Below are 27620 nucleotides of genomic sequence, written 5' to 3' on the forward strand. Positions count from 1 at the left end.
GACTAAGATAGCAAGAGAAGATCAACAGAAAGATATTGTGGTTCTAAAGAGGTTTTAATGATTTCAAATGAGGTTCGATTTTTATCTCTTAGGACATTGTCCACACTACACTTTATGAAAGTTAGGCTATTTTTTTAGCCAGGACCACTTGCAAAAGTTTACCATTTATATTAATTTAATGTTATCCTTAATTAAATTTTGGTGGTTTTTTTTTTTAAATACTATTATGTGTTAGGACTTTTAAAAACAATTTCTGATAAAATTTCTCAAAGTGGAGAAAATGGGATTAGAAAATTAGGATCAGAAAATTGTAAGTTGCATGGTTTTTCTAATTAATTTTTAATTGCCTTTTCCTGTTGAAACCATGATCAGAATTGGATGTTAAAACCCCATAACTGGCAGAGAGACATCAGTTTAGAAGTCAAATTTGTTCTTAACCTGTAACTCATTGTTGGAGTGTAATTTAAATTTGGAGGTGCCAATGATAATTTAAACAAAATCTACAACTTTGTTCAATTCCATCTTATTCTCATTAGTTTGAGTCCACAACAAAATACAAGTGGGCACAAAAACTGTGTGCTCATTTGGAAGCATGTCCATTGTGGTGTTTTTTTAGTTTTTTGTAATACCAATTCACAAGCTGCTGAAATGTATAAAAAAAAAAAGGGGGGGGGGATATGCAGTATAAATAATATTGTAGACAAATTATGCATATATGCATAGTCTCAAGGATTTATGATTAAATTCCTGCACTATGAGTAGTCCCGTTGCATTACTCAAAGTATGCAACATGTCAACATTCACCACATGTTTACAGGAAAGTTCTTAAATTCTATGTCTTTCCTTCAAGTTCATTTCGTATTGCTGTAAAATGGAAAAACTCACTCAAGAATCTAAATGGCAGAAGCAGTCTAAAACAGTGAGAATACCAATTCTGTTTGCCAGTGCTGTGCTACAACTGAATTCTTTGCCTTTTCTTCCCCTGGCCCCACTGCAAAGCCAAACTACACATTAGGATTCACTTTGTAGGTTATTTTTGGTTTGGTTTTCATTTTTTTCATGGCTTACTTTTACCATTCCTTTTGCATATGCTAGTCTTACAGCTGCTAGGAAGACATTTCCAACAGAAACCGCAGACAGGCTGAGTGAATGGCTGAAGTGGTCTGCTGCCTGCTGCCCCATGCATCACGCAGCAGGAGCTGCCTGGCTGCTGCAGGGAAAACGTGGATTTGGCCATGCAATAGAATAAAGCCTTCAGCTGCCCCTGTAAAAGAAACAAAGCACAACAAAAGTAACCCATGTGTGACCTACCTCAGAAGTTGGGCCCTACTGTGGTGGAACAGCAGTTTGGTGTAACATGGACCTAAGTAGTGGACCGTGTTCAGGTTGCTTGTTTCATTGTTTGTATTTGTTTAAATTAATATAACAATATTTTTATTTTCACATTCTACTCTTAGGCTCTTAAGGTGCAGGTTATATGGGGTTTGGGTTTATTTTAATTTGTTTGTGTTTTTTTTTACAGGAAGAGCTATAGAGGACCATGAATTAGTAATGGAAGTCCAGTCAAATTGGGTAATGGAAGAAGAAAATAAACTGTATTTTAGAAAAAATTATGCCAAGTATGAATTTTTTAAAAATCCACTGGTAAGTCCTGACATTGTATCTGTGAAGCGGTGCAATTGCTGTAGTTACAAGAAAGTCTTTTCTGTTACACGTGGATAGGCAGAGTGTAAAGTTATTAGTGAGTCAAAAGGAGTAACTGGGAGAGAATATATGAGATATAGGAACATATGAGTTGGCCATGTAACTGTTGTCTAGTCCCTTTGTTGCAATTGTAAAACATCGCTGTTCATACATTTAGTTTTTGGGGGGTGAGGGGGCAGACACGCAGACATGGGCTTAACTTTATTGAAGTTTGCACATAGACCTGCAAAAAAAAAAAAGTTATTGAAATTGAATGAAGTTGCCATCAAGTGATAACAAACATAAAATGAAGCAGTGTGAGGAGGGGCATCTGTAGCAAAGATGGAATTTTATTGTTGAAGTGAAAATTGAATGTTATGGGCCAGTGCTGCCCAATGGCAGCTTCTCACAGCTGCAGCTGAATGACAGCTGACACAAGAGGCTGTGAGCAGCCATAACCTATTGCAAGTAAGTGCAAGTGAAGCTGGAGTTAGTGTATGTAAGGAATGGAAGGAGAGCAGAGACAACGCGTAACTCAAGGATGTTGCCAAAGGTTAATGTTGCTAATTCAGACCGTGGCTGATGGCAAATGCCATGGAAGCAGTCCTGGCTCAGCTGGAGAAATTCACCATCTAGTTGCTCAAATGCATGGTGTATTTGGATCACTCCTAATGCTGTCTCTTATAAAGCCAGCTTGTTTCAGATGTCAAAGGGAGAAATAGCAGAAATGTATGAGGACTTGAAAGGTGAAAAGTGGAAGGGAACTCAAATTATCTACCTGTGAAAAGGATGAAAAGGTAAATATTAAGATAACAAAAGATCCAAGAGATCTGAGTTTTTTTTCTTTCTCCACCTGTGTTTCTCTGAGCAAATCATGTACTCCCCAGCATAGAGGTATCATTGCACCAGTGAAAAACTCTAAGCTTGAGAGAGTCTATGGTTAGCTGAGTAGCTTTCTAAGAAGTGTGTGGTTAACCAGTGAGTGCAACCAGCTGTGGAGTGTGGCAGACATGCAGCTATGACTAGTATAAGCAACTGGGGTTGATCAGAGACCCTATTGTTTCTGTTGAGTCATTCTTCTGGGTACTGTGGACCCAGCTGTAGCAGGGATGCTTTATCAGAAACGAGTTGATATGAATCAACCCTACCAGTAGTTCAGTTTTATTAAAAATGAAGGTCACTGGACATTGGATGGTCAAGGGAATATTAGCTTCAAACTCATCCAGACCTTGAGAAAACTTCATAAGTAATGATCACATTCTTGGCTGGTTCATATTTGCATGACTGTATTGAACTCCCCAGCTGCAGGTCTGTCCATAAATTGCCCCTTGATCTTTCCTTGATCATGAAATTGACACTTTAAATGTGGACTTTTTAACCATACCATATTGATATAGTCAGATTTAACTGATCTTCATACACAAAGTGGACAGTTAGATGAAAACTGAGAGGACTTATTCTCTATCAATGGAAGTTATTCCAAAATATTTTGCTGGGTTTCTAGTGTAAGGAAAGCAATAGAAAACAATGTTGGCATATATTGCCTCTACTTTGCAGCACATTGAACCCCCAGGCAACTCTTATATGTCAACAACAATAGAAATTACTACTAGAAAAACAGCACTAAGGGCCAAGTACTGGTGTATGAAACCCTCTTGCTTCCAGAAACTGCTGATGTTTTCTCAACATTTTTAAGCTTTTCACCAAGTAATGTATCAGATGCCACAAATTTAGGAATGATATTGAGGTAAATGCGAATTACTAGATCAGAGAATCTGCAGTGTCTTGCAGGGCATGGAGAACTTTAATTTTACATCCAAAAGAGATAGGAAATTTTATGTTTATTTTTATTGAACTTTGATACAAATTGTTATTGTTACAGAGCTTTTTTCCAGATCATATGATATCTTTTCCAAGTGAGACCCATGCAGCTGTAAGCCACTCTGGGATATTACAGGTATGTAATCTTTTAATGAAGATGAGTCAGTACAACTTAGAATTTCCCATTGCCTGTTTTGTTGTGAGCATAATTCTTTGTCACTGTTGGATGTGTTCCTAGGTTTTGAATAACTCAAAGTATGGTTAGTATTTCTTTTTCCTTACGAGATAGGAAGTGGTGTGTCCCTTCTAGACAGTTATTGTATGACCACACTTGGAAACTTACACATTCTTTCAGAGTCACAGAGTGTCAAAACAGAAAATGAAGTATAAAATGGTTAATGCCTTTACTGGGTATTTCAGGTGAAAGGCACTGTTTCCTTAAAAAGGTGGAGTGCTGCAGTACTTGGCATATACTTAACAGCAGGCATTGGTAGAATAATGAGGAAATGGTAATCTGATACAACTGGATATGAAAAAAGGCTTAAATGGTTAAACTTAATGAGTAGAAAATTTAGACTGACTAGTATGATTTGTTAGCTTGAAGGCTACTGTAGCCTTTGGGAAAAAAAAATGGTAGGTCACTCAGTGTTAGTCATCTTTTAAGCGGACACAAGATTTTAATTTACAGTGGGAATAATTTCACAGAATGACCATATCAGGGATCATCGTCTTACTTCCCAAAGAGGGGAAAAATGAGTAATAAAGGTGGAAACATACTCATCACTCTTGTTTGCTTGTCACTAGAAAAATTAATTAATAGAAGAACTTTCACTGGTCTTAAGACAACAAGCTTATGTGTGAGGTTTGGGGATAAAGACTGATTGGAAAGGCAACATAATAACACAAGATTTTTAAGGTAAAACTAAAGGAAAAATTAAAGCTAGGTTGTTGTTTTTTTTTTTTTTTTAATATATGATAAATTCTACTTCAGCATCCGCCAGTAAATGAAAAACATTAAACAACTAATCCTCAAAACATTCCTCTGTATTAAAAAGTTATATCCTTATAAAAGTGGATGTTAGTCAGGAGGTTAACCCGAAATAGAATAAAAATGTTTCAAATTAAATATAATTGACACATACTAGATTCTATAAATAATTTTTACAAACCTAAATAAAAAAAATAATAATTTCTACAGATGCTGCGTGTCTAATGAAAATTGGTTCATTTTTGCTACGCTAATAGCAAATAGATTTTGCAGTCTAACATAAACATTTGATTTAGATACTCTTGCCCACATACGATATATAGCGAATGTGCAGAGCTTGTGGGTAAGATTAAGAATCATTCTAAATAGGTAATGGTTACCTCCCATTTTGGTAGATGGAAAAATCTGTTGTGAACTCTCCTCTGTTGCTATTTTATGTTGTATTGTCTGTTTAATTGTATTTTGTTCAATAAAATTTAGGAGGCATAAGGTAGAGAATACCTTTGTGAATGGCGCAGTCGTCGCACACGTTTCAGCAGAAGCTGTTTGGTCAGTTTACAGCCAGGTGCTATATCCTTGGAAACTTCCATTAAGACAAATTAATAGTCTTGGTTATTATTTGTGATGTGCTTGGTCAAGTATGAAGAGAGACATTAGTTTTAACAACTCAATGCTTACAAGTGATTAAAAAATAACTTCTGATACCTCTATAGTTTTTGTGGATTGAGCAAGTAAAATATTTTTCAAGTATGTTTTTCTTGACTTTCATTGAAAGTGAATATTTTGGCTGATGACTTTTAAGTCAGAACATCTGTATAGCCTCAAAACAAAAAAAAAGAAAACCAACCCAGTTTACCTGTCTCCTACCATTTAGCATGTGGTAAGTAAAATTGCTAGGTCTGACATATACCGAATGTCTGTGTATACCAAAATGAGGTTTGACCTGTAGCCTATAAAAAAGTGTCACCATTAGAATTAGAAGCCATATTTATTAGAATATGGCTGCTCTGAGACAACGCTGTATATTCATGTCTAGTGGTAGGCAGTATGGATCATCTGGAAGTCTTGCTGTACATTATTTTTGCAAATCAGATACTTAAAAGCATTTCAAAAAGGAAGGTAATAGGAAGCTCTTAATCTGAGGCCTCTCTTATTCATGACAGCATTTCCAATGAATAGACTGCACAGCATAGAGTTTTGACAGAACTGAGTCCTTAATAGGTGATATCCTACCCTCACTGAGGTCAATAAGGTATCGGTGGGTTTTTTTGAATTCCGTTGAAGGGTCAAAATTTTGGGGTTTTGAGTTTGGGTTTTTTTTTTTGTCTGTGAATAACATTTCTCCAATTTTTAATTTTGAGGGTTTTTATATTTAATTGTAACAGATTTTTTTTTTTTTTTTTACTATGCAGTATGTCACTAATTTAAATTTAACAGTGACACCTTCAAAATAGCAGATTCTTTCTGGTTTTGTCTTTAAGAGTAGACCTATTTCCCTTCCCACCCCCCACTGTTTAATAGATGCAATTGATGTTCAGATTTGGTCAGTAGACTTCAAGTTCAGAGTTCTGTTCACCAATTTGGCTGCTTCTTTCTAATTGCTTTTTACATAAAATATAAATACATTAGAAAAAACTATTGCAGACAACACATGTCCAGCCTGCCTTCCAGAGGAATAAAAAGAACCTTGCACCTGATGTAGGATATATTAAAGAAGAGAACATATGCCTTTCCTAAATAAACATAACAAAATAAATTTTATGTATGCAAAAATTAAGTTAACGACACAGCAGGATTATCAAGACAGGCACTTACCATTTTGTGAAAGATAGACTTCCTGATAGTGACTTTTCCTTTTGACCTTCCCCATTACCATCTCTTGCCCCGGCCCGCCATGTTCTTAGTTGTTCTTATTCTCTGCCTTCACAGATTTAAGAGTCAAGCTTTCTTTCTCTAATCATTCTGCTACAGAAGGTCTCTCTTTCCCTGACCAGTTTCCCATCTGATTCTGTTCCAGATTTCAGGCTGAAATAATTTCAGTCTTTTGTCGGTCTCCTTGTCTGCCTCTCCTAGTTCCAGCCTGCCTTTCCCTATTTTCCATTCTAGGTTTTTCTGGCCATTCTGCCAGTCTAAAACTCTCAGACTGACTGAAGTCAATAGGAGACAATACTGAGAGTCAGTAACAGTTCTTCACTGGAACTGCTTGGTGCCCTAGAATTTATCAGCAGGTTTAGGGGAAAATCCTGCTCATTCCCAGTAGCATTGGGCTGGATCATTGCCAACTGTCATCACATCTTTGAAGAAATCAGTCATCAAATTCAACTTGATTCACAGAGTCTTAGGAAAATGTTGGCTTCTTTGACTCTCAAAAATAGTGTGTAATGCTTGAGAAGCATCCACATTAGCAAATATTTTCTATGCTACTGCAACCAGTCTTTCATTAAAAATGTTGAAGGTGCATACAAATAAGGTTTATAGTTATGAGTATGGATCTCCGACTTCATTGCATTTACTGACATCTAGAATTTCTGATTTTTTTATTATTATATTAATCTGAGACAGTGCAATGTTTTTTTTCTGTTCTTTTTTTTCACCTGTTGATTGATTTTGTTTTTTACCAACAAAAGGCATTTATTTTGCTTTGGTTTTTTGTTCAGCTTCGTTTTAAATTGGTTTTACAGCTAAGCAAATCATAATTGAGTCCTTGGTGCTGTCATATGCTACTATCTGAAAGACATGGTGACATTTGACACCACCCTGCAAATCATGTTATATATTTCACTGCATGGGAGAGAGGTCGCAAGCTTATTTCTGCATATCATGTGACCAGTAATCCCTGCCTGCAGCATACCATCATTTAACTCTCCACAATTCAACTTACTATATTAAGGACTTTTCTTATTTTTCTTATATTAGTCATATATTGATTATCTGTATGAACAGGGATCCATTTCCCTAGTAATAAATTTGCATGTACCTCCATTAAAAAAACAAACAACCAATGAACAACCAAAACAACAACAAAAAACCCTACCAAAACCAACCCAGAACAAGAATCCCAATGAAGTCGTCTTTTCTACTATCTTTAGTTTTAGGTGTTTGTTGCATTCAGTTCTGACTGAAATATTTTTACTGCTCATTCCTTCTGACAGTTACTAGTTTTAACTTCAGCTTGCTCATGTTGTATTTTCTCACACAGTCCTCAGCTGTCTTAGAAAGAAAAAGATGGATCTGGGATTGCCTTTTTCCTAGCATTATTGCTACTTTATTTTAATTGATAGCATGGGCACAACGATGACTGTTGAAGCTGAGCTTTGTATTTTGTATTCCACTTTGGTCTGCTGAGTAAGAAACGTGTTTTTCATGACAGCACTTCTGGTTTGAAGCTCTTATGGCAGAAATTCTGGGAAAGACACTTGTGCAGGCTGCAAGCCAACCACTCCTTTCATGTTAAGCAGAGATACTAAAGCCTAAAAAGATGCTGTTCTTTTTTTACGTAGATTGACTCATTTAGGTTTTCCTAAAGCTTCCATTTGACTTTGTTTATGGAGTTAAAATGCTTCTTCAACTCAGCCTGGCTATTTGCCATCAGTGAACCTGTTCATTTGTGGCAAATGGGGAGAAAACAGGCTGGAACACCTACCAGAACCTACCCATCTGCTTCAGTGTGGCTGAAATAGCTTAAACTGCATTTGCACACAGCTGTGTGGCAGTAGCACTGTAGATAGATGTACCCACTCTTACTGTAATTTAACTATTCAGGTGAATAGCAGTGAAGCTATTCATAATGCAGTCTTTGCTATGAGCTAGGGCACTCCCCTGTCAAGTGAAGCCTGCCCATGTTACAGCATTCACACCAGCTGAATTTAGACTGCAAGATAGGAAAACAATAAAAGTGAAAGCAACCTTATGTTTCTTGGTTGAACTGCATTATTTAGTGTCTAAAGAACTTGGTGTGCTTCCAAAATCACATTCATTTCATTATTTTGCTGCAGTCCTGTACTGGCCATTCTGTCTCTAGCCTGGTAATCTGTTGCTTTGTGTCCTCAAATCAGATTTTTCTGGAAGTGGCAGTGGACAGAAGGAAAATGCAGCAATGGAAACTGCAGATGCCAACCAGAAAACCCTTTGTTCCCTACCTCTATATAAGTCTAGATAGTATTTATGATACTACAGACCAGCCTGGGGCAAGTTTCCTTGAAGAGCTTGGTAATGACATTGGTTCCTTTGCATATATGGAAATTGAAGGATTCTAGGTTAGTATGCTTAGATGTGAGTCATTGTTCTGAGCAGTTTTATTGGAGGAAGAGTAATAAAAATGAATGCATTTCATGGCATTAGCATAAAGTTAATATGGTTGCCAGCTTTTAATGGGTACTTCATCAGTTTTATTCTGCAGACTGAGTAAAACTGTGTACTTGGTCTTTGCTAAGATAACAGTATCTTGCTAGGTAACAATTGTGTTGCACTCTGACAATGTCTGGTTGAAATGGCTGAAACGGATCCATTGAATATCTTGAGCAGGAGTTGTCTTGGTGATTGGCCCAGCTTCTGGCTTTGGCTCCTAAGGCTTCTGCTCAGGCAACACTGCAGGTCCCTCCTTTGTCTCTTCCTTTTGAAAATGGTAACATCTACCTGACCTGCATGGGTTTGTGATTCAGTTTTTGTTATTTCTTTGCTGAATTAATTTTAACTCAGATTGGTTCCCTTATCTGGTTTGTAACACAGGGGAAAGGAGAGGTAGCTTTTTTTTTCCTTCTTCTTCTTCTGTTGGTAGCATTCATTTGCAGTTTTATATAAATAGGGTCTGAGGCATGGGATCAGAACTTCTTAACACTGGTTTTGTTGCTGAAGTCAACATATTGCATAACTAATGCTCTCATTTCAAACCATATGTTCCATATAAATATGTAACTTGTTTAGCATACCTTGGAGTTGTGTAACACTCTACACGTCTTAAGTCAGAGGTACTCTTAATGGGATTAGATGCAATCATAATTGAATTACTGTGGTGTGATACTGGATTTAGGGGTTTATTCCCCTTAGTTCTGTCTGAGTATGCTAGTGAAATAGAAAGCTGGTTTCAGATGGAAAGAAAAATGCATATCTGATGTTTTCTTTCAGATGTTCCTAAGCTCCAGCACATATCCTGAGATTCATGGTTATTTGCATGCAAAGGAGCAGGGGAAAAAATCCTGGAAAAAATTGTACTTTCTTTTGAGAAGATCTGGCCTTTATTTTTCCATTAAAGGCACATCTAAGGTAAGGGAAGAAAAAAGATAAAAAGGGAGAACATAATGAAGTTAGAGCAAATATGTATGTATTTAAAGTCTGTTATAATAACAAAAATTCTAATTTCAACTTACAATGATAAAAAGGAAAAAATATTTATTACAGATAAAATCTAGAGCGATATCAAATTGGGAAAGTATTGTCTTAGAAACAGTAGTTTCTTTTTGCCTAACTTTGCTTCGTTCTGATCAATATTTTTCCAGTCATTTAACAGAGTACCCTTTTAAAATGAATTTTCAACTAGTAGTGAAAATGCTGAAGTGTAAGTAGATGCTTTGAAAAGTGGTTGTATTACTTCATTATATAAAATAAACAAAGCCCTGTTTATAAAGGGATTTTACAGGAAGATTTTGAGAGTTCTCACATTTTGTCACTGTACAGTTTTCCATTTTACTACTTCAGCTTTTTGGTGGCAGTTCTTTAAACCTGATAATGTTAAACAGGATACATTGGAGTTGAGACACCTTTTATGTAAACCACTTAAACCAAAGTTTTTTCTTGTTCTAAATTTTCTGTGTTAACTGAGTAATCGTTGAGCTGCTTTTGTATCCTTCATCAAATTTCTTTTGTTTTCTTCCTTAGCTTAGTTCATCTTAGAAGATGGAGATAATGGTTAGAAATGGTAGTGGACAGTTTTCAGATTATGACAGTACCTTTTATTTTGATGTTTGAAATGCATACGCTGTCAAAACTTGACTCCTACTCTGATATTATTGTGGCTTGAGTTTAGTGGATGTTTTCCCAGAAGTATCATCACTTGCACTTTGGTTTTTCTCCCTCTCTGGAAGAATGAACTCTTTGACTAGTTTGATGTGATTTTACCCTGCATTATGAAGTTAATGCGGAGTTGTCTCTTTCTAGATTTCATGATGTCAGAGTTAAAACTACAGTATGTTAAGACTATTTTGGAACAGGATAACTACTATATCTCCTGAGTTTATTATGTGGAGAGGCTGGCTAAAAATAGTCTAACTATAGTACATTGCTCTTCTTTTTAGGAGCCAAGGCATCTGCAGTTTTTCTGTGAATTCAGCAATAGTGATATGTACATGTCTTTGACAGGCAAAAAGATTTCTGGAGCACCAACAAACTATGGATTCTGCTTTAAGGTACAAGCTTATTATTCTGATACATATTAAAGTAAGCCACAATTTTTAGGTAAGCTGAAGATACTTTAAGGTTTCTGAAAACAATATTCAGCTGTCTCTTATAAAATAGGAGAATTAGTGGCTTTTATTTCAACAGGTATTATCTTCAAGATATGCATTAATGCTAAAAAAATGTGCTGTGGCCTTCTAGCCTAACAAATCAGGAGGAACCAGAGACCTGAAACAGCTCTGTGCAGATGATGAACAAAGTAGGACCTGTTGGATGACAGCAATTAGGTTGCTTAAGGTAATTTTTCTGTGTGGAGTTAGCTTCTTGCTAAAGTTTACTATGGGAAATTTTGATATTGTGTGGTAGAGGAGTATCTAGGTTCCCATGCAATAGCAATATCAACTTTGTACTTTGAAATATGAAAGCTTACTGTATTTCATCCCAATAAAGGGAGACCAAATCACTGAAATCGTTGCAGGGCATGGGATGATGTCTTGAAGCCTCAGTCCTGCAAATACTTAACTGTAAGCACGTTTGTATGCAACCATGTTGAAGTCATTGAGATTGTTGAGTAATATTGAACAAAAGAACAGGAATACACAAGAATGTTTTTAGTATGCTTTTAAAATGTGTCTATATGTGACAAAATAGGAGTAGGTCATTTGTTGTATTAAATGGGTAGTATTTAATGCAGAGTGTACGTTTATAAAGGCAGCAGCAACAACGATGATAATGTGCATTTCCTTATCCTAACAGCATTTGTCCCTGAGTTTTAATGATAAAGAAAAGCATGTGTTATTATTTACATCTGGGAAAAACAATTTACTTGGCCTAGGTTTATAATTTAAAATGCTAACCATGTTATTTTCTGGTTTTAGTATGGGATGCAGCTGTATCAGAATTACATGCAACCATATCAAGGTAGAAGTGGCTGCAGCCCTTTGAATATAACACCTATGGTATGTCCCACAGTAGCTCCATGAATAAATACATTGTTTCTGCCATCATGCTATTTTTAAATACCTTGTGTCAGTTATACTACTGACCTGATCCTGCAAATCTTTGCATGTGCAAATGCTTGCCAAAATATTCAGGGCTGTCAGGGTTGACTACAGAGCTAATTAGTTACTTAATGCAAGTCAGGTAGTTCAGAGCAATTAAGAGTTTTTTTCCCTTTGTCAAATCATGAGTATTTTAAGAGTTCATTGGCTTATTATCACAGTCAAAAAGAATGTAAAGAGGATTTTGGAAACAGCGGCAGAACTATAAATGAATTAAAACAGAAGCAAAGTGTTTAAGGATACACATGCTCCAAGTGCTGTACAAGGAAGCTGTAACAAATCCTTTTTGGTATACAGTAATCCATTTTATTTTTTTAAATATGAAATGTTAAGTACTTGAGGTGAATTTCAGTTGGTGCAATATTGACTGGACTTCAGAGGAACACTGTAATTTGGCAGAACTGAAATTTGGAGGACAGCAGCCTATACTAGATGCTGTGTCCATCTCCTCAGTCAGATAGTTGGGATTGGATCAGGTTGTCCTTTTCTTTAATATCTTATGTTATCCCAGCTCTTTATGAGTCATTTGATTTCAGACTTTTTCATGGATGATTTATATCACTTTTGTGTTTTTTGTTGGCTAAATTGAGTAAAAATTACTTGTTGCAAGGACTCATGACAGTGATTTTATGGTGGATTTTTTGAGCTTTTATTGTAGTTCTTTCTGTTAAAATGCCCAAAACATGGATTTTCCATTACAGGTATTAAAAAAATTAGTTTTCAGTGATATTGCTAATAAGCATGGTTTCAAAACTGTGATTAATACATGGACCATGTCTTCACTTCCTGTTATGTGAAGCTGTTACAATAGCTAGCTGCTGCTTTTATAATGGATCTGGGAGCCATTACTGATTCTCTCTTCTCTTAAGCTCCTGCGTGCTTTTTAACTCACATAGCTTGTAACACAGACAGAATCTATAACCAAAATTAAACATGGCACTGTTTTTCTACTTGTGCATAATTCTTGAATTAAACAGCAAATTGGATAAACTTGGGAATTAAGTGCACAAGCTAAGGAACATACTTCACAGGGGAACCACTTCCATGTTTCATATTCCTCAATAACTCCCAACCATGTCAGCTACAAGGAGTTCCCTCCACTATCCTAGAGACAAATGTTTTCTCTTACTTCACCCGTGTTTTTTACTTTTGCAAAGTTCTTTTCAGGTTACTGTTACTCAGGCAGACCTTAGATTATGGTGTCAAGAATTACAGTGAACTGTAATTTCTAGTTACATTCATGCTTGTAACCAAACAGGAACAAAACAGAGCTGCTTTGGTTTTGGACTGGGAAGCTTTGCTAGCCCTACAGAAATCTGGGCCTCTTGTGTTCCAGATTTTACTTTAACTTACACAATGCTAGAATGTTCTTTTAATCTTTTGATATTCCAGTGCCTGCCAACATTCGAGCCATTACAATCTATATTAAACTTGATTTTGTAAAGCTTGGTTTCTGAGAAATATTTTGGTGAGTTTTAAGACTGTTTTGTCAAACTTTGGTGTTTTTATTCTATTGTTACAAACTTGATCTTCACTAGGAGAAAAAGTATAGCAGATCCTGCAGTTGTTAAGTCTGTAAAATCCAGTAAACTTTGAGTGAAAATTTATATTAAAATATATAAATTTATGAAATGTATAATTAAATATTCCAAATCTTTGTTAATTTGATGGTTATGTATAAGAATTTTGTATTTTCTCCTTTTTTTGTTACTTGGACAACTTAATAACGGTTTCCTGACCTGTTTTGACATGCAATGGGCTTGTTATAGTTAAACGTATAAATAGAGTTTTGGGTAAATTGATGTACTTATCATATATTGCTGTAAGGCAAAAAGATGATCTCTCCTGCCAGACTGTAAAATTGCAGTTTGCAGCAGCACTGGAATTGCAAATGCTTCCTCAGGTTAAATGAGTTTGGCTCTGATGGAAAACACTGCAGACTTGAAACACCACTTACAAAACATAATGTTTTTTCAGAAGCTGACTTCTAACGGATGGATGTTTTAAAAAATGAACAAACTAAATCTAGTTTTCTTTGTTGCAGAGAAGCATTTCAGAAAATTCTTTGGTAGCAATGGATTTCTCAGGACACAGAAGCAGAATTATAGAAAATCCAACAGAAGCCCTTTCAGTTGCAGTCGAAGAAGGATTAGTGTGGCGGGTATCAACACCTTTGATCAGAATAGTATTTTCTGGTTTGTTTTTGTTTGTTTGATTGGTTTTCTAACTAAAAAAAACCACTTTGAAATCGTTTTTTTACTTCTTTCTCATACAGAGGAGAGGTTGTCTACGACTCAACTCACATGGTAGTCCTATTGCCATGTCTAACATGGGTATGTGTGAGTTAATTAATTGCCAGAGAAATGCAATAGCTGGTTCTTTCAATAAAGGCAAAATGTTTTTTTAAAGATCTGTATTTCTACAGGTATACACAGATCTCAGTCGTGGTTTCATCATAAAATATCTAGAGAAGAGGCTCAGAGACTTATTTTGCAGCATGGACTTGTAGATGGGTAAGTTAATTCTTTACATAAGTTTCTGAGACACCCTTCTAGTCAAAAGCTGCTATTATAATGTACTTCTTATTGGGGGAGGGAAATGGAAGAAAAAAGAGTTTGCACTTACGTGATAGAAGTAAAAATTATTTTATATAGGGCTATCTGGGGATCAGTTGGTTTCTGTTTTATATCTTCTGGAAGCAATAAAATGGTGATCTAACACTTTGATTCTGTCACTGACCAATTACTTATGTCCGCTCAGAGTCAGAGCCAGGCATTTGAGCTCTGTATTTGCACAATATTCTCTGGGAACTGTCAACTTTGTCACCAGTGTCTTTTGTATCTATTATTAGAGATGAAAGAATGAAAAAAAAAACCCTGAAAACATTATTCTGAGATGAACTGTGCAGGGACAGCCATTGAAAAACGTATGCTTTTCCTCATAAAATGACTAAAAAAAATCGTATTATCCCCTAAAGGTAAATAGTAAATGTTAGGATAAGACCTTTTTTCTCTCATTTAAATATTGATTTTTAAAAATTACAAAGTAAATAAGTATTTTATGTTCAGATCCTCCTATTTTTCATTTTTATGTTTTTATCCTTACTCTTGTATTAAATGTAAATTTGGGCCTCCTTTATTCAATGAGTAATTGCATAAAACCCTTTAAGTTTCTCTGAGTCTGTTTCCAGTTAGGTGCCTGTAACATCAGATTATCGGTTAAATGCCCTCGATTTTAGATTAAGTACATGGTAATACTGTTTTCTACATCTGCAGAAAAGGCTCTAGGAAAAAAAGGCAATGGAAAGTGAGTCCTACTCAGTAAGGATGGCTAATTGGACTTCCCCTTTTTTATTTTTCCTTCCTTTTCCATGTAAGGATTCCTATTTTTAAGTCTGTCTAATGATCCTGAAGCTGTTTCTGTACTCTGCATTCATTTTGTATTTGTCACATGAGAGGGATAGGACATGGAGGTGACTCAAACACGTATTTCCGAGCAGTGTATAATTCCAGGGCTAATGAATTTTCCAGTGTATTTCAGTGGGTACAAACAAACACACTGTTAAATGAAACCCAGTAGATTTGGTGAGTAAAGAGCAATGGTGTTCAAGATGAGCATGCAAATACCTTGCTAACATTAGTTTAGTACAATGTTCTTTATGTTATATTCTTGGATCTATTCATAGGTGTTCATGGTTTTGGTGAGGATGATACTCTTATATGGAGTGTCTAGAATTGATGAGATCATGGTACTATGAGCACTCGTGCTGTCAGATACATATTCAGGAGTTACAATGAAGTCATGAATACATTACAGCATGTGACAAATGCTGTGCTTTTTGACAAGCTGACAGAATTAATTATCACCAGAAATACAAAAGTTTTTAATGAAAATAATAAGATTTTAGTTTCTGGGGGCAGAGGGTGGGGCAGAGAAAATAATCCATGTTGAGCCTTCTAAGGTGATCCCATTCAGGGAGATATCCTGCATGTATGACAGAGGTCCCAGGACGTCTTTAATACCATGTGTACCAACAAGTAGTCTGTTCATAATGGCTTATAGAAGACAAAGGGACTATTATAGAAAGGATATACAGTAGTATCAGTATTTGAATAACCCAATAGCAGGGACAGCAACAGTCTTAATGTGTGCTATGAAGGAATAAAGTTTTTGGATCTACTGTTCCAGTGTAAAGCCAAATTTCTTAACAAAGCTTATGTAGCAATTTTATAGATTTCATACTTCACCCCTTAAAGGGCATTTGAAGACATTTCAGTGATAAATGGTTGACAGGATTGCAAACTGATTGGCATCTGATTGATGAATGGGATAATAGCATTACCAAAAGGCCCATGACAAAATGGAAATGGTCATTCAGAGAATTCCTTATAAGTTTATGAAGGAGTAGCTGTTTGGAGTCATCCAGCATGTCTGAAAAGCTTCCTTCCAACTAACATTTCTAAGATTCTGTGAATTACAATCCTTTCTTCATAATAAAGTTATTAAAGGTACTTTGACAACTAAAGTAAGTGTATTGGGATAAGGTTGGAAGAGAGTAAAGATCTTTTTATGTGAAGAATCACAGAATCCCAAGGGTTGTTGCTTGTCTTTGCTGTTAAAAGGGAAAAAAGTAAGAAAATTAACTTTAAAAGAGCTGATGAATGGGAACAGAAGTCCTAATCAACCTGAATTTTCTTTCCCACCCAATGTGATTACTTTGTGTACTGTTTAATGTGGATCCCAGTACTGACATTTGGCATCTCCATTTTGGGTATCTGCGAAGTGCCACATTCTTATAGTGTCATTTTTCTGAAGAAAAATAAAATGCTGGTCCTTAATGACAAACGTAGAAAACATTCAAGTTTATGCGAAGGATCTGTGCAACTGCTCTGAACATTTTTATTTATGTCCTGAAGAGGGTGAAAGGCCACTAGGTGGTGAGAGAGAGCTTGTTAAGAGAGCCTGAGTCTATTGAGAAGGCTTAGTCTGTCCTTATATTTGCTGTGTGCTCTTACGGCATGCTGAGTTGGCAGTTATCCCTCTGATAACTAAATTAGTATCAGAGCTCCAAATTAGAATGGATGGGGATTTTGAGGGAAGTTATAATGATTATGGACTCCAAAATTCTTATTTCCAGGTATTTTCTTACCTTGTAGAAATAGAACTCTTAAAAATGTTGAGGATGAAATTAGCAGTTTGCATCCATGCTGCTAGTGAAAATCCGCTGTAAACCTTTTCTTCTTTCTTCTCCTGAAATTCTTTCTTTTCATATAGCAGTTACGTCCTCATTCCTGGTATATGGTTGGGCAAAAGTAAATGGCCACTAGTGCTTACATGGTTGGTACCTGCAAGTCCATCTTACCTGTTTCTTTTGTGACCTGAAAGAGCAACAAGTTTTCCAATGGCTGTCCCTCCATTTCCTTTATTTGGTACATTCATTTGCCATATCTGTTCCAGACCTGCACAATACAGTTTGGACTCTGTCAGCTACAAAGCTGTAAATCAGGTACTTCCCTCTGTCCTCCAAACTGTTCTCAGCTGATATTCCAGACCCAGTGATTCAGTGAAAGCTGTGTCTTATTGGTAATCATCCTTAGCCTATACCAGGATTATGGCAAAATTATATCTGTCTGTAACCTGGTTGGAATACATTTTCAGTGAACTATTTGCAGTGACAACCGTTAACCATTGAGAGTGTTGTGATCTGAATAATGATGCCATAAAGTGAGCAGAGTGTACCTGTGTCTCAGTGGGAATTCTGTTGATTGTGCTGATGCATCTGAAGGGGGCCTATAGGGATGCTGGGGAGGGACTCTTCGTCAGGAACTGTAGTGACAGGACAAGGGGTAACAGGTTAAAACTTAAACAGGGGAAGTTTAGATTGGATATAAGGAGGAAATTCTTTCCTTTTAGGGTGGTGAGACACTGGAATCGGTTGCCCAGGGAGGTTGTGAGTGCTCCATCCCTGGCGGTGTTCAAGGCCAGGTTGGACAGAGCCTTGTGTGGGATGGTTTAGTGTGAGGTGTCCCTGCCTATGGCAGGGGGGTTGGAACTAAATGATCTTGAGGTCCTTTCCAACCCTAACTATTCTATGATTCTATGTGCAGAAGTGAGTGTGCATTTATAAATACTGGCCAGACGTGAAAGTCATTCTGCAAGTCTTGCATTACCCTTTCTGTAAACTTCCTGTTAAGCCACCTTTTGAATTTTCCCTATAACATTTGTGATTTAAGTAACACAGTCACACAATATTTGGGTCAGAGTCCAAATAAAAAATTTGTTCAAAGCACAAACTTTGAGGGTGTTTTTCTGTCTGAAGAGATGCATTGTAATTCTGTGCAGTGTAAAAACTGACGCCTACAGTGTCATTCATTCTGAGAATGCATATTTTTCACATAATAAGACAAGGTGAAGAAGAATTTAAGAAAAAGTATTTCCAGTGACACATTTGCAAAGGCACACTGACTAAAAGCATGATATACATAATTAATGTTATTTTTGCTTTTCACTAATACTTACTGTAATGAATTACAACAGTTCTAACTGGATGCTTCCAAAAGGATTTCCAGAGTGCCCTTACTGTGAACGTTTTCAATCTCTTTTAGGGTATTCCTGGTACGTGATAGCCAAAGTAACCCCAAAACATTTGTATTGTCATTGAGTCATGGATTAAAAATAAAGCATTTTCAGATTGTACCTGTAAGTAAATATTTCAGTTTATTTATACAGTTGTAAAACAAAACAATTGAATAACGGTGATAGAATATTGATGGATTTTTTTCATTTGCTGTTATACGGAAGATGTAAGCATACCTCTGGCACTAAAAATAATTAGTATTCTTGAGTAGAGCTGAACATTTGTGAGCTTTGATGTTTGATCTGTTACAAAGCTTGACTAGTATTGTGAAATCCTAAAATGTGTCTTAAAGAAATAGACGAATCCATTCGAACTGTAGCAGAAGCAACCCTGATGGCAGAAAATCTTGTATTAATTAAGGTCATATTACCTGTTCAAGTTAAGATACGTGCACAATTTGGTTTTAGTCATCTGTTTAGGTGGCCTGCCTATGACCTGTGTGTTTGTGTATCTGACTCATCTGTTCAGGATAGTTTCTGTCAATATTTTTCAAACATTTTTTCTGACCTCTCTTCTTCATTTGTGTTATTGTGGTATATTCATGCCCAAGTCTTCTTCAAACGGACAATTTTAGCCAAAAATTGATATCCTTATTTAGCCCAGCTACTCAGAGGTAAGTTGAAATTTCCTAAATTGAAATTGTATTTCCATCAGTTTTTGTTGAAGATGTCATCCAGTTATCCTACTGGAATGGCCAGGTTTCCCCATCTCTTCCACTCTTTTCTGAGGTGGTTTATGCTCTTTTTTGTACAGGATGCTTCTGTTGAGATGCAAAACACTTCAATGTTATGTGTTTTAGCCACATAACTGAGCAGACCTATAGCTTTTTCTTCTCTCTTCACAAAAAACCTTTCTTCCAGACCACATAATATTCTAGCCTCCACATTTCTTCCTCCTGAAGTTTCTGCGATACTTTGCTGTTTCTCAGTAAAAATGAGTGTAGTGGCTTTTGGTTTGTTTGTGATCTGGTGATCCACTATAATCATTCACCAAATTTCTGTATGCCATACCTAGGGCTTGTAGCTGATATTCTCCCCTAAAAAAGTTCCTGTAGAATAAAACTGAAGCACTATTTCAGGGGAAGAAAGGAGTGAAACAATGTTAGTTACAAGAATTGCCCAGGATTTTTGTTGTGTTTAGGAATAAACAATGGAGGATACCTTCATCTAAAAGTGATAGCTATGTCCTGGATTCCATCAGTGTATGCTCTGTGATTAGAATCCCAAGTGTAAGATCTTCGTGCTACTGACTGTGGTCCCTTCTATTATTTACTTTGGGATAAGTGTTGTGTTGCTTAGAAAACTTTCTGAACTCCATACAAATACTGTATGATTCTACTGCATTGGGATGTCATTTAACTCTCAATTTTAAGAGACCACTTTTTCTTTCCCTATCAGGAAAGAGAGCCTCTCTTCTGTGAGAGCAGAGGTAGCCAGAAGCTGCAGTTATCTTCAGTTTCCCCTGAGCTGGATAAATCTCCTCTTCCCTTCAGAAAAATTACCCAGTCAATTCTTATGTTCTTCAGATGTAAGCGGTGCATTTGAGGAATTAATCATATACATGAATGCTAAAACCTTGCTCTCCTGTTGTAGGGTCTTTGGAGAAGGCAGGAATTCCTTGTTTTGACATACCGACTTGGGTCAAATTTTCCATGCTGATAGTCTAGATGACCTGTTCCACTTCAGTGCAAAACCTGTCTTATTTTAAGGACTTTAATTGTTTTTAAAGTGATTTCTCCTATGCTAGTTACCAGGGGGAAAAATAAATATCTGTAATGAGAACAACTTAATCTGGAGAGAGAATGTAAATATGGATCCTGCTAGTTCACCAAACATAGACATATTTCAGTTCCTTTCTGTCATCTAATTTGCCGTTGCATTCAGTACCCTCATTCCATTCTCAATACCCAGACTTATCACGTGTTCTCTTTTTGCTAGGTCAATACTCTTTAAGGAGTTCAGAAAAGCATTTTTTGAGGGGAGGGGTGAGGGGAAGGCTGCTGTTGATCTTCTAAATGAAATTATTGTTTTTCTAAGAAACAAGACATTTTGTGTTACTGCAATAAGTTGGTAGCTTATTAGTTGAAGATCAAGGTTATCTTTTTGAACTCCAAATTGTACTGTTATTCTAAACTCATGCCTTTTTACAGTCATTAGGAAGAGAAAATAATTTTCCTACTAAATGTAAATAAATAAATAGCATTGAGAAGGTCTTTTTACAAGTTAAAAATAGTTCAGTCTCTAAATGAATTATTTTTCTCTTACATTTTAGGTTGCTTCATTTAAAAATACTGCATTTCAAAATGTCTCCTTTCAGATAGGGCATGAAGCCTACTAATTCAAGCTTCCTGCACATTAACAAGTGCATCATGTTAACATTGGTAACATGTGCAACAGGTTTTGCAGGTGGGTGGCAGGGAACTGATTGTAAAAAAAATTGAAAAGAAATCCTTTGCGATACATTTAGGATCCCATGCTGTGAAAATTGGGGAACTTGATATCTTAAATGTATTTTCCAGCCTTACTACTCTGAGCCGATACAAGTTAATTTCAGTGTAGAAATTACTTGTTCTGTAGTCCATGTAAAACAAGAATGGATATACATTTCTAGGACTGTCTTTTTTCCACTAAATGTTTTTTCATTCAAGCCTTCTCAGCTTGCAGAAAATGGTAGGTTCCTGAGCAGCATAACTTTGATATGAATTTTTCCTTTGCAAAATACTGATTGCTTTAGAATTAGCAATCTGGTATTCAGTTCAAGCTTTGGGATTAATTCGGAGGGGGGATAAACAAGCTGAAAATTAAATCCTCTTTGACAGGCTTCTGAATTGCCAACTCTTCCTTGTCTTCAGTGTGTTGGCAGGAAAATTGCATGCAGAAGAAAGTCCAATGGATGATTATCCATTTTCAGGTTCTTAGCTGGAGCACAGGAATTTACACATGCACGCATTGATAATTCCTTAACTAGCAGTGTTTGACCTCAACTGACCAAGTCTGAGAATAAAGAAATTGCAAACTACTTCCAGATACGGTAGGAAGGGGTAGAATAGCCATAAGTTGTAAGCAGTTCAACAGATGCTTCAGATGAGAAATCTTAATTACAGGTAAGAGAGCTAATTATATCTTCTTTCGCCTGTACTCCAGTAGGATAGTTGCATCTTTGCCTCGCATACCATCTGCTGCTCTACACTAGCCCTACTTCAGGATCTTCTGTTCACTACTGTCCAAATCTTGTAAAGTCTCTTTCTTTCCTTTTCTTTTTTAAAATAGTTTAAGTAGAGATTTTTATGCTCTATTTACATTAGTACTAGTCAGTTACTGTTGCACTGAAGCTTCTTGATATAGATGTATCAGCAGTAGAGGAAATAAGTCAGCAGTGCAATACAAACTGGCCAAGAGCTAATGTTCAGTAACCTAGAATAGGGAAATACTGATTGTAAATTTTTAAGCATCTGAAAGTCAAAGGTAACATTTCAAGCTATGTTTCTGTTTCGTCTTTCTTTCCTGTATCTATGCTAATACATGCATTTAGAGCTGCATCTGTTCTTTCTCCTACAACAAAGAATATATTACTACATCAAGCATGTTACTTTTGCAATGGGCAGTTTCTTTGGTAACACATATCATCTTGTGCACAAGTGAAGTAGTGTGCACCTTAAAAAATAAATTATAAAAAATGTAGTAGTTAGTTAAACTTGGCTGTTTCTTGTCATTCTGTAAAAACTTAGTGTTCATATAAACTCCAGTTATCATTCCAAAGCAAAGGCATAAAGAAGTATTGTTAATGCAGAAAGAATATTTTTTATATTATTTTTATTTAACTGTTCTTTACTTTTAGGCACATACCTAAATTAAAGGGGAAGTTGAAGAATGCTTTATCTTTCTGTTGTGCATTTTTGATCTTGCTGTGAATGATCACTGTATTTTTCCTTCTCTCGGTAGTCATGAGATTAAAATATCTTGGTCTACAAAGAAGGCTTCTCAAGTATGTCAAGCATGAAGAAATACCATAGCAAAGGACAATTTTATTCTATTTTTATTTTTTTTTCCATTTTTACAGTTGGAAGATGATGGGAAGCTATTCTATACCCTTGATGATGGTCATACCAGATTTACTGATCTCATCCAGCTAGTGGAATTCTACCAACTTAATAAAGGAGTACTGCCTTGCAAGTTAAAACACTATTGTGCCCGAATTGCTCTTTAACCAAAGTACTTGTTGTTTCATCAGACGGAAAGGAAGATACTGGAATTTTTTTTTCCCTTAGAGGCAACTTGTATAGTAAGAAGGGAAAAAAACATTACATTGTAAAGATTCTATGTTTAAGCTGCAAAAAAAAAATTTATATTCTATATAGATAAGAACTTTGCTTTGTGATTGTCACAACAAACTTAACTTTATGGTTCAAAAAACCCCACAACCTTCTTTCGTATGTAATTCTTTAGTGTTGTCTTGGATTTCATTTGGGTTTTCTTTTTGAACTGAAAACAATTAAAATGATATTGTGTAACTTCTAGAAAAATATAACTGAAGGGAAGATCTTTGTTCTTAGGTTTAAAATTAACTTTTTGTCTCTGAATGCCTGTCAGTTTCTATACATCACATAAAAAATTATATTTACTGTGGTGAGGATAAGAAGCTGAACTGCACATTTTATTTGTAAATAAAATGAATAAATATTTTGCATTATATTTTTGAATGCTACTTTGAGGATTATCATATCCAAAAAGTGAAAAATCATTAAAACCACTTCTAGCTGATCAGTTGTATTGAGTTGTGTTATTACTCTTGTAATATTCTAAAGGACTTTTTTAATCTAATGACTAAGACTACGTCATTATACAGAGCTGAATTGTCACTTGCTTGGCTGTGATACAAACACGCAGAAAGTATCATGTAGTGCATAACATGGTTTAGTATATACCTACAGTCTCTAACATAGAGGGAGAGAGATCTGTTCTGTTGATTGTTGCAGAGTTGGGGACATAATCAACTTAATTGCCCTTAAAAAATAAAGGTATCATTCAAATATTTATGAATTTATAATATTTCCAATACTTACAAATAAAGGTAAATTCAGTGAACTTTACTCTTTGCTGAAAACCTGGTGAGAGTGTATTTGCAGTCAGTTTCTAGCTTGTTGTGTTATTTATCACAGAATAATAATTTCAATATACCTCCCAGTCATCCAGTCTTTAGAGATTACCAAACATGTAACATTTGAGCTAAAGGGAACTGTTTTGGTAGAGCAAGTTGAATTTTGGATCATAGCGTTAGAAATACTTTTGGCATCTGTATTTTGAAAGAGAGATGATGATGCTGCATCCTTGAACAAAGACTTGAGTGGAGCGGGGCTTGGATTGAAAGAGGCATCCCTGTCATGATGCTTTGCTGCCCAATGGGTTTCATCTTGTTATAAGGGTTCAGGACCTAGCCGTAGGTATCTTTACTTGGGGTAAAGGCAGGAGTGCAAAGTAGTGCTTGGAGATGGACCATCACACTGAATGAAGCCCCTCCTGCCTGTGCTCAGTTCAATTCTCTGACTGTCAGACAACCCAGCTGTTCTGCTGTTGGAGCTCATGAGGAGAGAAGGTGAAGGAGGCCTGTGCAAGGGATGGAGTAAGATGGACCAGAGGTGCAGAGTAACAGTGTGCGTTAGCTGACAAGGTTATGTATATGGAAGCATTAGAATAGTATGGTAACTATGGTTTTGTTATTGTGTGTCTGTGGAAGGCAATCATAATAACATAATACTGTGATACTTAATTTACTGACTTGATCCACACATCACTGACCTTTTCCTCTGGTATGCAAATGTGTTTTTTAAAGCTCATTAAAAAAGCAGCTCTTCATAACGTGTACCAAAGATGCAGCATATGCGGTGCCTAAGCTCATTACATTAGGAATGCCTTGTAAAACTCTTCACAGTCTAATAAATTTAACACTTAAACCTTGAATGTAATTACAATTTGAATTACAAAAATATACTTTTAATTAAAACCTCTTCAGATTTAGTTTAATTATGTGATTACTTCTCAGGCCTAGTATTTCAGAGAGAGGTATAGAATAAGAAGAAACTTTCTCCTCTGCATCCCTGTTTTTTTGATCATCTGACAAATAAAATGTATTGTCTACAGTAGTGCATTTCTACTTGGACATGTGAAAGCTTTGCCATTATCTTTATTTCTATTTATGTGTTTGCTAGCATGCTTGGTAGGGTAGCTTAACTGCTTAGTGAGTGAGGGCCTTTGGACCTGTCATTAAAAAAAAGAGAATGTGGGGAATACATGGTGGAGAGACATGAAAAAATCTTTGCCTGCTTTAAAAAAAAAAAAAAAACACCCCCCCCCAAACCCAAACAAAAAACCCCACCAAAAACAAAAAAAGCAAAACAAGAAAAAAACCCCAAACCAAAACAACACGCACACAAAACCCCACAAAAAACACAAAAAGGAAACCCCAAGTAAAACAAAATATTCCATAATGAACACGGAGTTTAGACGTTTTGAAGTTTTAAACTGGCAAGTACTCAAAGCCTTCTTGCTCTGTAAAGTGTTGTCTCCTGCATTTTGATAGCTCTCAATTAAAATCTAAACCGAAATTTTGCTGAGAGTACAAAATCTTTTACAAATGTGCATACTTTTCCTGAACTGTATAGTTGGTTGTGACTACCTCATGAAGACCAAACCAGTAAAAGTAATTAAATCTAGTTGGTGTTTAAATGCCTTAACAGGCTACTTCCTTGTTTAAATATTATTGAAGGAAGAACCATGAGGGAAGGTAGTCTTAATGTGTAAAAAGAAACAAACCCACCAACAAACACACACAAAACCAAACAAAACACTTTCATATCCCAGACTACTTTAAAACATGCTAAATGGTACAGGTGGTCGATGCATGACTTGCAAGATACTTGCTAGCAAACAGTGTTTTCTTGTCAGAAAAATGGCGCGCTTTTTTATGATACCACCCAGGATATGTCTGAGTGTAAAGTTCTTTGAGGGTGTAGGCAATACTGTTTGAAACAGAATTTCTGTGTGTTAACTGAGGCTTCTGATTAGGAATACTACACTTAAGTGCCCACTGTTACAAAAATAATTGGCTAATCAGGAGTTGTTAACAGCTCAAGGAGAAAGCAGAACTATTTTGGGCAAGCCAGTCTGTGAATCTCCAATGGTTTGCTTCTCTAAAAATTGTGGAAAATTTTATATTTACCTCATAGAGAATTTAAGGATTAAAAAAAAAAAAAAAAAGGAAAAAAAACCAACCCAACAATAAAAAGCAAGCAAACAAACAAACAAACAAAACCCCACAAAAAAAAAAACACACCAAAAGAACAACCAACCAACCAAAAAACAGCAACCAACCAACCACAATTTCATTTGGTCATGCTTGAAGAGGGTTTTTTAATACATAGGGAGGTAATTTGTATTTACTTTGGGGGGGGTTGTGTGTTAGAATCTACAGTCTTAAACTCCTTGATGAAAAACGAAGTGTCAAAGCACCTGGGTTTGAAGCATGATACATTAAAAACACAGCATTCTTTCCTCAGGTTTTAAATTTCATACTTCTTTGAGTGTATCTGTGTAGTGTAGTGCGGTGCCAGGGAGAACTAAGCTTGCCATGCAGAGGTGCCAGAAGCAGTGTAACAGTACAAGCCCAGCTTTCTATCATCTGGGGTAATTAGCCCTGCTGAAGTAAGCTCTGAAGATGTGAGCCAGTTCAGGGATTGCTCTGAACCGCAAGTCAGCATTGTATTTGTTGGCATGCCCTTTTGTGCCTTAGTTTCCAATCTTAAAATCTTCTTGGCTCAAAGGAGATTAAAAGTTAATTCACTGGTGTTTCATAATGCATATACATACAGGGCTGGAATTAAGGTTCATGGGCAGCATTAGATGACATTTTTAGACTTCTGAGTGTTTTTACTTAACAATCTTATGAAGTCACTTAATGAATTTTTTGAAATGTAGCAGGTCTTCAGTTCATCAAACTAAATGTTTTGAAAGAGAGCTTTAACCCGTTAAATAAAAGAGGATTATGTATGTAACTAACTACAAGTGGGATCTTTCAAGGATAATTGAATTTCTGTCAAATGTTGTCTGTTACATCCTGGTTTAAGAATTACAGCGTTTTGTGCTTCCTTGGGGGTAGAACTATTCTGTAGTGTAAGTGGGTTTGGGGTGTCTCATTTTAAGACACAAATCAGCTTATTTCAGGAGAATGGCCTCTTTTTTTTTTGTTGTTGTTACATTGTGTAAAAGCTACTCATCTTCATCTAAATAGAAGCCACTCAGCCACCAATTACTTTTAACTGTTTAAACCTATTTAATAAATGCAGCTTGCAAATCAGTCTAGCATTTGTCTGTAAGGAATCTGAGGCAGAATTTTTGTTATCTATATTACTTTAGTTTATAAAAATACAAAGCAAGTTACAGCTTACACCAGCTTTTCTGTTTGGTTAACAAAATAATTATCACTGTTCTAATATTTCAGACTACACTTCCTCAGCACTGTAATGCATTCAATTTCTAATTTCAACTTTGTAGCTGAAGCTTTCACTGAAATCATCGATGATGGAACATACGCCATTGCTTGAATATACTTGCAAGCTTTCAGAGGTTAAACACTTATGGTCTATGCATAATCAATGTGTATGGTAGTGCAATTAATGTTAACTTTAATGAAATGCATGAATATTTAAAACTTAATGAATCTGGCTTTGCAGCATGCTTTACAGCGCGGTTCACATATGTGAACAGTATTGACTGTTGGCCTCTGGATGTCAGCAGTGTATCGCGAAATTCCTGTAATCAGCCGCTGTTTTCCTGCTTCCTCTCAGAAAAATATCTGTGACTTGTGGTCTCTGCACACCTCCAGAACACCCAGCGCTTTTTCCTCTTATAAATTATTCACTTACTCTGTACCAATTAGTTCTACCAGTTGCTAGGTTTGTTATCAAGTTAAGCTCCAAGACAAGAACCTGAACTCAATGAGTGATTAAAAATTTATTAGCAGAGATGATTAAATATGCAGATAGTCT

At 36.0% G+C, this 27620-nt stretch overlaps 1 protein-coding gene across 1 annotated transcript in view; it reads left to right on the plus strand.

The window, feature by feature from the left end:
- Positions 1-23340, plus strand: part of GRB14 (growth factor receptor bound protein 14) — a 64514-nt gene extending 41174 nt beyond the window's left edge. The window contains 11 exon segments of the mRNA XM_065670542.1: positions 1523-1644; positions 3566-3640; positions 9617-9754; positions 10783-10893; positions 11084-11179; positions 11761-11841; positions 13988-14104; positions 14219-14276; positions 14369-14456; positions 18549-18642; positions 22640-23340. Of these exon segments, the coding sequence (XP_065526614.1) occupies positions 1523-1644; positions 3566-3640; positions 9617-9754; positions 10783-10893; positions 11084-11179; positions 11761-11841; positions 13988-14104; positions 14219-14276; positions 14369-14456; positions 18549-18642; positions 22640-22786 (1127 nt within the window). The 3' untranslated portion in view covers positions 22787-23340.
- Positions 23341-27620: the final 4280 nt, after the last annotated feature.

The sequence above is a fragment of the Lathamus discolor genome, chromosome 3, assembly GCF_037157495.1.
Source record: "Lathamus discolor isolate bLatDis1 chromosome 3, bLatDis1.hap1, whole genome shotgun sequence".
NCBI classification, from domain to species: domain Eukaryota; kingdom Metazoa; phylum Chordata; class Aves; order Psittaciformes; family Psittacidae; genus Lathamus; species Lathamus discolor.